Source organism: Calidris pugnax, unplaced genomic scaffold, assembly GCF_001431845.1.
Source record: "Calidris pugnax isolate Ruff unplaced genomic scaffold, ASM143184v1 scaffold47, whole genome shotgun sequence".
Lineage (NCBI taxonomy): Eukaryota > Metazoa > Chordata > Aves > Charadriiformes > Scolopacidae > Calidris > Calidris pugnax.
This window is the reverse complement of record NW_015090809.1, coordinates 733,125-744,229: the sequence shown is the minus strand read 5'-3', so window position 1 is coordinate 744,229 and position 11,105 is coordinate 733,125. Positions and strand designations below refer to the sequence as shown.

The window sequence follows — 11,105 nt, the reverse complement described above, 5'->3', positions numbered from 1 at the left end:
TATCTAACCTTGCCCCACGGTAAGGACAAGTTACTTTTGTCTTCCTTTATGTCAGCTGGGGTTAAGTTGAAGCCTTAATAATGTACTAGTTTGAGTTAGAGAACTTATGCATTCCCACAGATATCTTGGACATCTATGGTCTAGTCAGTACTTTCAGCTATTTGAGCTGAAATATTTTGTAATGTGACTCCTCAGTACACTACATGAAAAATCTGTATACTTAATGGAGTAAAAGCTGGTTAAGTCACCTTAAAACATGAGATGCCATTGAAAAAAATCCTAAAAAGAAAGGAGAAATTCTTGCTTACAAGATTTGTGTTTGGCAAGAGACAGGCAAAATGGCAAATAAAAGATGAAGGTTGAGCAAAATCAGACTGCTGGGCACACTGTACCCCTTCCCAAACAGGTTATGATAAAACCAAATACATAATTACACATTTGCAGGTAATTTTCACAGAGCACGTGTGACTATCTTGTTGGATTTCAATGTACTCTACTGCTTCCTTCATTAAAGCTGTGATCTGCTGGTTGCCCAGACCTACTGAATCAGCGGTCTCCATGAATGTGCCAAACAAAGTTGTTTCATGCTGGAGCCATATCTTCCCTGGAGTCAGCACTGTCAGGCACAACATACCGAGATAATGCCAGGACAATTCTGATGCTCCACTATTCTTAGTCTTGAGTTTCGTTGCAGTTGAAACAAGTAACTCTTTACTCATGAACAGGCAATTCTTAAAAGTAATAGGAACTGTTAAAAGGAAGAACTTACAGAATCATAGAATGGTTAGAGTTGGAAGGGACTTTAAAGATCATCAAGTGGTCTTGCCCAGCATCTTTTACTTAATTTCTACTTGTTATTTGAAGCTATTTTTGCCATAGCTGTCAAGAATGGGTTGTTTGTGCATAAGTAATGCACAGCAGTTATGAGGAAGAGGCCTGGAAATGGCTCTTACTAATGTACGAAGAAGTTTGACAGCTGACATAATAAAAAGCCTGCCCCACTCGTAACCCAAGACACACAAGTTGATTTCTCAAAGAGGGATTCTGCCTTGAGCCACCAGGTGTGTCAGGGCCAGCTCTGGGATGGGGGTGAGATCCCCGCAGTTCCAAGCACTGCTTTTATGGCCTGGGGTGCCAGGGACATGGAGGGAAACATGAGGGAAGACACAAATAGTGAGAAGTGAATCACCAGTGGCTTTTCCTGCCATATACTTTCTGTTGGAGGCATTGCTTTCAGGTCCCTTCAACCATCTTTGGTAAACTTAGTTTAGTTCCAGTCTAACAAGGCTTTCTAAAGTACTTGACCACAATTAGTCTTTTCCACAGAATTATAGAATGGTTTGGGTTGGAAGGGACCTTAAAGATCATCCAGTTCCAATCCCCCTGCCATGGCCAGGGACACCTAACTCCCATCAGACCAGGTTGCCCAAAGCCCCATGAGAGGATTATTCCCTCTCCCCTCAACGTACATATGTTCACTTTTCATACGTGTTTAGAACACGCTGAAATATTTATTTGGACCGTTTAGAGGCAGCAATCTCTGAAAGCGGATGGGACGAAGGGAAGCACCAGGCCTGGGGCGTGGGTCCAGCCTTCTCCCCACTCCCTCAGGAGAGCCAAGGGGCAGCGCCGTGGGCCTGCAGAAGGAGGTGGAACTGAAAGCTGTCCCCACGCTTAGTTTTTCACAGCGGAGGGCAGAAATAAAAGGGTTTGCGGCTACAACGAGGGCGCACCCTCACCCCCCCACAGTCGCGGCCGCCATTTTAGCGCCGGGCCCCACGGGTGGCCGCGCCGCGCGCACCGCTCGCCCGTCCGCCGCGGCCGGGACGCCGCCATTTCCGCGGGGCGGAGCTGGGCCGCGCCAGGGCAGGCGATGGCGGCGACGGGATCGTTGCCCGCTGCGGCGGCGCGGCTGGGTCGCGCCGTGGCGGTCGCGCCGGAGGCCCGCTTAGAAAGCGTGCGGGGGCTGACGAGCCTGTTCCGGGAGGCGCAGCTCAGGTACCGGGGAGGAGGGGCCGACCGCGTACACGTGGGCCGGGGGAGGGAGCTCCGGCCGCGGGAAGCGGCGGGACCGGCGGGCCTGGGTGGTCCGCTCTCCCGTGTGCCGGCCGGGCGGGCTCGCTTCTGTTCTGAGGGCAGTCCTGCCCCTCTGGGTGTCTGCAGCTCGGGGGGCTGCGGGCTCCGCAGAGCTCTCAGAGGGTGCCGCCGGTTCCCGCTGTGAAGTCTCTGCCTCTGTCACGGGCTGTTGGTGTGGAGCCCGGGGCCGGTGCGGGTGACCTGCCCCTTCTCTCTTCCCTTCCTTTGAGCTGCCGTGGGGAGGTGGCAGTCCAGTCGTGTCCCTGCACCTGTGGCAGGCCCAGGGCAGGCAGGAAAGCTTTGCTTTTCTCCCAGTTCCAGGTGACAACGCTTGCCCTTCTAGACAGGGATGCTGGGGTGGGTTGTAGGCGTGGGGGTAGCTGCTGTGGGGCAGAAGGCCATGGTGAGCCCTGCAGGGCAGCTAGAAATGGATGAGACTTGCCCATGTGAGGCTCTGTTGGACGGCACTGCCCGCCTGAGGGCAAGGCTTTGGGACAAAGGTGGTGGTTGCAGGTGAAGGCTGGCCATGCAGAGGTTCAGCTGCATGATGGCCTACAGCAAGGGTTTCCATTCTCCTGGCAGGTGGGAGGCTGCATAGGTTGGCGTGAAGCTTGTGTTCACTCGTCCTAGTTGTTTGAAGGCTGGTGGGAGGCTGCATAGGTTGGCGTGAAGCTCGTGTTCACTCATCCTAGCAGTAGCTGTTTGAAGGTGATGACTCCTAGGAAAGACCAAATCAAAATTTGTAGCTTAGGTTGTTTGATTTTTTTTATTATTTTTAAATTCCCAGTACTATTATTGTTAATTAAACCCACATTTAAAACTTGGAGGTGGGGAGTGAGGGGGGAAGATGTACTTACAAATATTCTCTTGTGATCCTTGTGTGTACAGGAGACCTTATTCTGGTGTTCATATCAATTTTCCTAGGAAGAGAGGAGGACCTGTGCAAATCTCGGGCTTACATGCTGAAGTTTTCTCTGCCTGTTTCTTGCCTTTCTCCCCCAAACCAGTGCCATTGTGTCTGACAGAGGAGTTGTCAAGTTTTGTGGGTGCAGTTGGGCTCAAAGACAGACACTGTAATTACCCTTCCAGAAGGACAAGGCTGTAGTGTTAGCCAACATCCTACAGGGCATGACACAATGGATCTGAGAGCAAATTTGGTGCTAAATTTGCCAATTGTGGTATATGTTGTTGGTGGTGCTGTTGAACCAGAAGACACAACCCAGTGGATGCATGGTATTTAAAGTTGTGATATTCAGTGACAATTCTCTTGCTATTACGTGATTATTCAGTGCTTATGGAAGCAAAATAATTTAAATGTGAGTTCCAGTAGTCTGTAATTCAAAACCAAATAAGGTAAAGAAAATTATGCCCCAACTACAAGACCATGGTGTGAAATTTGTGAGACTTGAATTCAGCTGTGTGCTTTACTTGAGACTTACAGTGCTTTTCACCGGATGACCCAATTTCTTTATGTTTCCACTATTAATCAAAAAAAGGAAGAAAATTACTATTTTACCAGGAATATTGTGAAGATAAATACTTTAAAGGCTTTTTAGGTACCTTGCCTACAGGACTGGAATGGCATAAGTACCTAAAACATCGAATTGCAAACTACTGGGTTTTCATAATTCCTGTCTGGTTTCATGATTTTTGTAGCCCTAGTCTTTTGAACAGGGTTACATTAATATATTTAACCCTGTTCAACAGAAAGTTATCCTGTACAGTTCCTGTTTTTAACAATCAAATACTTAAGTATTGCAAAGAGTAACAGTAGTCTTCCTTCTGGTGTGGATACGTGAATTCTAATTCTTTGTTTTGACTTAATGAGAAATCGTGCATGTCTTCCTTGTACGAGGGGTGGGCTGTTGTATACTTTGCTTCTGCTTCCTCTTATATTCCTGCAGAATACTTGATGCTGAAATCAAGCACAGGTGGCAGCAGCAAATTGTAAGGATCCTGTCCTCAGCAACAAAACGTAGGGAACAGAAGTTTTTGGAATATCCACAGAGCAGTTCTGAATGAATGTCAAGGCCTAGTTACAATAGAAGGTATTTTTTCACCTAAAAGCTCCTAAACAGGTTTCTTGCTAAATTTATGAATTAATGCGGGAAGATGAGGGAAGAGGTTATGGAAGGAAAATACTTTCCTTCTCAAAAATGCATTTTAAATACTTGTAGCTGCTATTTTTATCTGTTTGTAAATCTTTGATGTTCCACTGGGAAGATAAAAGCATATTTATTTTTTTTTTTTAAAGCATTACTGTGGAACAGTTACCTTAAGTTACTCTTGACTGATTTCTTAATGTTAACTAAACGCTTCCTGCATAATTCCTGCTCTTCTCAGTGATTTGAGATTTTTATTTTTTTTTTTTGGTGCAGAAAGATGATTTTAATTAAAATTTCTTTGTAGCACATACTTAAACTCCAACGATGTATAAATGCTTAAGTACAAGAGTCGCATTTAAATTTTCTCTGAAGAGAATCCTGCTTTACCAAAAAGTCTTTATGTCATTCTTTCCTTGTTTGTTAGGAATAACTTTTGCTTGTTTGGTTAGGTTTTTCTTTTCTATTGCAGGAAGAGAGGAGTTATGGGCAAAAACATCTGGCTTGAGCACATTCATTTTCTTTCACAGTGTGCAAGAGAGAGATTTGGAGGCCTGTCTCCTTGCTGATACATAAAAATCTACACCTACTTCCACATCTGCAATGAGGACAGACACTTTCTTGTGTACATCACATTTGCTCTGCTAGGCCAGGCACGATTTTCACTGGTCTTGATCCACTGTGAGGTCGTAGAATAAGATACACATTTCCTGGGTCTCTGATACCTGTTGTTGTAGTAATTTAATGGTATTGTTTACATGGCTTAGTTCATGGATGTGTGATCGCTTATGATGAAGAAGGGTAGGTAGAATTTCTAATTATGCAAATGTTTAGACATTTGAGGGAGCCGCAGAACACAGGTTAATGCTGTATCATCTACTAATGTTTGATCAGAAAATTTTTAAGTTCTCTTTTAGGAAAAATTATCTGCCTGAACATATTTTGTTTAATGTTACTTTCCGTTTCATCCCACTTCTGTTAGGAGGCACTTCTCAACCTTATGTCTCAGATCCTAATTTTCCTGTTTAATTTTGAGTACACGACAAGTCTCTCTAGGGTTCAAGGAAGCTGCATCTGGATTTTCCTTTTTTTGACTCTGATCAGAAGTATTAGATGAGCAAATTTATTGAGCTTTCCTGTAGCAATGCCATAAGCACCCTTTGGTGTGACGTTGTTTCATCAGCATGTAGTATCAAAACTGAGTTAGCAATGTTTGTTATATGTGGCCCTCATCTGCTTTCTGTACATAAAATCAGGGGAGAGAGAGTATGTAAGTAGCTGTAGTTTGGAAACGTTGTGTGTATCAGTGTGACAGAGCATCTGCAGATGTGCCCGTGGATCCTGGGGAGTTTGATGCAGCAGTATCAGCTCTCTTATCCATTCCTATAGTATTTGTCTATGTGCTTATGGTTTTGTAGCATTGTTTTCCTAGGTCTTGATACTCTTAAGTGACATGGTATTTTGTGTTGTGTAGTTTTCTGCTGAAGTACACAGTTGGCTTTTTCCTTCTGCTTTGATTCACACACTTTCAAATAACGCTAGTGCAGCCATGGGTGTTCTTCATGACTCTCTCTCTGGTGAAATTTGTGGCAGGCTATTTTATAACGGAGCTTTTGATACCTCCTCCTTCTGAAACATCTAGTGCTAGGCATCTAAACTACATTCATTAATTAATTCAATTACTGATTCTTAAAAAAACATGCAGTGTCATGTATAATCGTGCTAGCTGTATGCATGAGGGAGAATTTTTGTTTGGTTGGTTTTTTGGATTCCACAGAGCTGTTGGCAGGCTGCAGGAATGCTAAGGCAACACAACTTCCTCACGGCCACTTCTATGAAAAAGCTGGTTGGATGACTGTGTGCATGTATTTGCTCTTTCTACTGGAAAGACCTTGGAATACTAAGGAATAGTTACAGATTGATGCAGAAACATCTTTGGGTTTACAATAAGAAGCGTAACTGCCATAATAGGATGCTTTTTGATAGTGGCACATTTTTTTTCACTAGAAATTTATTTATTTCAGAGAAATGGCAGAAGAAAGCATATTTCGGAATCTCCTGGAAATCCTGATGAGTGCCTCAAGTGAAATTGAGCAAGTCTGCAAGGACTCCTGTGAACTGGTAGATCTTGACACCTGCCTGCTGCTCACAGCAGAGTGTTTCAGATGTCTGAGGAATGCCTGTGTTGAGTGTGCCAAGAATCAACATGTCGTAAGGTATAGTTCTGATCCATTTTAACCCATACAAAAATATAACCTTCTGATGTTTGTGTGGTTTTATATAGAGATTCTTATTTTACACTGCTGTGTTAGTTGATTTATTAACTGGTATTTCCTGCTTGATGGAATCCCTTGAAATGAAGTATGCAAGGAACAAAAATAGCAGACCTATTTGTAGGTCAGAGTTTGGGGCAATAATAGAACAAAGTGTTTGTCTTTAGTGCAAGTTGATTGTGCAGATGATGTAAGCCTTTTGAAGTCTGACTGTAGAACTATCCTTTTTTTCTCTTTCATTTCTTTAATTTTTTGGATAATGTAATGAATAAGTAAATAGTCTTAATTATCAGTTACAGCATTAGTATGATTTTTTTTTTCCAAGGTACATTTAGATCTGTCTGGCACTCATAGCGAAGTATAGCGTGTAGAATTGTGCCTATCCACCCTGACACACGTACAGGTAAACTGGTATTAATGGTTAATAAGAAGTCAGTCTGGCTCCTTAAGTTATTTAGCATCTCTTTTTTTGCCTGCATCTGTTGCAACATTGAGGGCCTGGGGTGCAACTGTCTGGAGTTATGGAAAACTTGGTAGTCTACCTGCTGTTTAGAAAAAAAAAAACACCAAACCACTAAAAAAACCCCCAAACCAAAAACACTCCCCACCCAAGAACAACCCAATCAACCAAAAAGCACCCCCCACCCTCCCCCTCCCCCCAAAAAAAACCCCAAAAAACCCCCAAACAACCCTGTTACAAGTTTGTTACATCATGAAGAATTATTGTGGAGTACAGTCTTAAAATTTGGTTTCTTGGGACTGGTCACATTTGGTTTATTGAACTAAATATGAATTTGACATGGGCCAAAGTTGAAACTTCTATGCTGGCACAGAATTAATGCCACAAGAGTTGCAAGGCTTTTCATAAAAGGCATTAGTTTTAGAATAAGGTAAATCTAAGATGAGGCTCTTAACTTTTTGTTCTTGGCAGTGCTAGCTGTCACTGTGGGTCAAGGAACTGATCCGACAGAAAAAACTGATATTAATGGTTAATAAGAAGTCAGTCTGGCTCCTTAAGTTATTTAGCATCTCTTTTTTTGCCTGCATCTGTTGCAACATTGAGGGCCTGGGGTGCAACTGTCTGGAGTTATGGAAAACTTGGTAGTCTACCTGCTGTTTAGAAAAAAAAAAACACCAAACCACTAAAAAAACCCCCAAACCAAAAACACTCCCCACCCAAGAACAACCCAATCAACCAAAAAGCACCCCCCACCCTCCCCCTCCCCCCAAAAAAAACCCCAAAAAACCCCCAAACAACCCTGTTACAAGTTTGTTACATCATGAAGAATTATTGTGGAGTACAGTCTTAAAATTTGGTTTCTTGGGACTGGTCACATTTGGTTTATTGAACTAAATATGAATTTGACATGGGCCAAAGTTGAAACTTCTATGCTGGCACAGAATTAATGCCACAAGAGTTGCAAGGCTTTTCATAAAAGGCATTAGTTTTAGAATAAGGTAAATCTAAGATGAGGCTCTTAACTTTTTGTTCTTGGCAGTGCTAGCTGTCACTGTGGGTCAAGGAACTGATCCGACAGAAAATGTATATGCTTGTTTATAAATTTCTGTGGGGTGTGCATTCAGAAGCCAGACTGGCTTCCTTATTGTAACTTACTGTAGTTCCATAGTTACTGGTGTTAACAGAAAGGGGGAAACAGAATTGTGTGGCTGGGAGTTGGTTGGATTGCTCTTTTCAGTAGCAGGACAAATGCAACCTGATTACAGTTATCTGAATTCTATTAGAAAGTAAAAACTAATATCCAGCCTGCTTCTGAGCACAAATGAACACAAACGTGCTCTGCGCTGGTTATACCTGTGCTGCATACTTGCCCTCACTAGGCAGTTAGCATAACCCTGCTCATTTAGGAAGCTAATAATTATAGTTTCCTTCAGACTGCAGGAGGGGGAAGGCCTGAGTGGACAGAAAGTTACAACAACATTTCTAGCAGTGAAGATCTCAGTGCGGTCACTCATTGGACACTGTTTTGGCTTTGTAGCAGCATAAGGATTTATGCTCCTTTTAATACTCCACTGGGTGCTTTGAGCCCACTGCGTGTTAGCCAGGTTTGTGTTGATTTTTCAACAGCAGCAAACGCACAACTTGTTTAGGAATTAAATGTTCTGAATGGTCAACAGTTGTGAACGGAAGGAAAAGTATGTGCCTTTGATGTTGAAGTGTGAAACATTCAGATATTCCAAAAAAACCTCCAAACTACAATATTTTTGATCACAATAGAAACTGATTGTTTCTAGGAGGGAATGCAAAGCTAGTAAACACATGGATTGTCTAATGGCTTTTAAATTATTGGGGAACAATTGCTTTGCTCCTTCCCAGGTCAGTTTCTCTGCTTCATGTGCTGTTAAGAAGTTTGGGGTCTGAAGGAATGGGAAATGTTTTGATTTTAATAGACTGTGCATATACCAGGGTGCATGTGTGTATTACATATTTATAAATGTATATTTGGCTTCTCTTCTGTGTTAGAACTCAAGAAGGAGTATACTGAAGGAATGGGAAATGTTTTGATTTTAATAGACTGTGCATATACCAGGGTGCATGTGTGTATTACATATTTATAAATGTATATTTGGCTTCTCTTCTGTGTTAGAACTCAATGAGAAAGAGTATGTGTTTGTCTAGAAAAATCTGTAGAAGAAAAATATTCAGCATTCATATGTGATGATATGATACGTTTTTTATTTGGCTTCTCTTCTGTGTTAGAACTCAATGAGAAAGAGTATGTGTTTGTCTAGAAAAATCTGTAGAAGAAAAATATTCAGCATTCATATGTGATGATATGATACGTTTTTAAGTAACTAATGCACGAGTGTAGAGGTTTGGTAGAGATGGCATTGCTATGTTCTGAAGTTTCAGCTTCTCTGTCTTGGCTGATCCCTTCTCAAAAAGCTTAACTACTAAAGTACAAACAAGTTAAAAGCTGAACAGTTCATCTGGTTATACTGAATCCTTTTACTTTCATTTCTTATTCCTGTTGCATGCACATCCTGGCATGTACATTATTTACCTCCAGGATTGCTGATCTTTGCCTATAGAATTATTTTGGTGTTTTTCATTCCAAATGGCTTCGCTTCATTGGTTTATCTTCACTATCACCGTGTTCTTCCATATTTGGAAGTGTTCAAAGTCAGGTTGGATGGGGCTTTGAGCTACCTGGTCTAGTGAAAGTTGTCCCTGCCCATGACTAGAAGATTTTTAAATCTCTGTTTCAGCCCAAACCTTTCTGAGATTCTACCTATGATTCCTTCTCACTGAAGAAAGGGTTAATGATTACTTTACCTTTCCTGCTTCCCTCTGAGAGTTTTGTATGTTTTCCTTTGAACTGGCCATCACAGGATGATAGAGGTTGGAAGTGACCTCTAGAGATCATCTATTCCAACTCCTCTGCTAAAGCAGGTTCACCTGGAGCAGGTTGCACAGGATGGCATCCAGGTGGGTTTGGAATATCTCCAGAGAAGGAGACTTCACACCTCTCTGGCAGCCTGTTCCAGTGCTCTGGCACCCTCAGAGTAAAGAAGTTTTTCCTCATGTTCGGATGGAAAAATACACAGTATAATGACAGTCACTAATCACTTTGGTATTTAAAATCCTCAAAGTTTATTACTAAGTAACACACATGGATGCTTTCCTTGAACACTTGAACTTTAAACAAAGCAAAGTTTTTACACAAATAAAGCTGTTTAAATTACAGGAATAACCTGCTAATTTTTAACATCTGATTTAGAAGAATAGCAAAAAGAGAGGAAGGGGTATTTAGCTCTGAAGGTACTGTGTCCAAAATTATTAATATGGAGGTAGATTCAGTAAACCTGTTCCTTCTGATGGCAGTAGAGTGGCTACTGATAGGCACAGTTAAGTAGGAGAAACGACTTTTTATTTCAGAGTTTCTGAAAATTTTGAAGGCTTGCTGTTAACTTCATTGAAAAACTTTATTTAAATGTATTTCATATCAAGTGATTTATTATTTTTTTTTCTGATTTAATGATAGGAACTTGGGTCTCATCTCTACAGCTGTCAATTTGATCAAATTGCTTCATGGAATACAAATCAAAGAAGAATTGTTATTAACTGGTAAGGCTGTGGATTTTATCAAATATATAGTGTCCACGATATTTTTTTACACGGGGAGTCTTGTAGTGATGTGATGGCACCTTACGGATGCATTTTTTTAAATAAATAAGCTTAATTGTTTCTTGAATTGCAGTTAAGAATTGGGACGCCTTCTGTTATGCTGCTTGAAAAAATTCTCAGCCCCCAGTCTAGGCCAATTGTATTTTCCCATAACCATTCCCTATAGGTTGTTAAAGGAAAGATATGTGGAAAGTTCTTTAAAATTAACCAGGATATTTGAATGACAAAAAGGAAAATTTGCTGTAATACCTCCATTCAAAATATGTTCTGCTGTTTCACTGTCTTTTTATTTGATCTGCGAACATAGTGAAATGAAAAAATACTCTTTTTTTTTTATTTTTTTATTTTGATGACACTTAAAATAATTTATCTGATTCCAGGAAACAAATTTTGGCTGTGACTTTTTAAAATTATCTTTTAATTTTCATTTCTATGCTATAGTTGCTGGCCAGTCAGGGTAATACCTGCCAAGAGCTAAGTACTGATTTGAATAGTGTTCACATTTCC

At 41.4% G+C, this 11,105-nt stretch overlaps 1 protein-coding gene across 3 annotated transcripts in view; it reads left to right on the top strand.

Moving 5' to 3' along the window:
• The first annotated feature begins 1,854 nt into the window (after positions 1-1,854).
• The window catches only part of ATXN10 (ataxin 10), a 124,227-nt gene continuing 114,976 nt past the window's right edge, over positions 1,855-11,105 (top strand). For 2 of the 3 annotated variants that reach the window (XM_014938386.1, XM_014938384.1), the window contains exons 1-3: positions 1,855-1,998; positions 6,203-6,394; positions 10,456-10,538. In XM_014938386.1, coding sequence (XP_014793872.1) covers positions 1,874-1,998; positions 6,203-6,394; positions 10,456-10,538 — 400 coding nt within the window. In that variant the 5' untranslated portion in view covers positions 1,855-1,873. Of the gene's footprint in view, positions 1,999-4,060; positions 4,125-6,202; positions 6,395-10,455; positions 10,539-11,105 lie in introns of those variants that run through there. The other variant, XM_014938385.1, reaches the window with a different exon arrangement.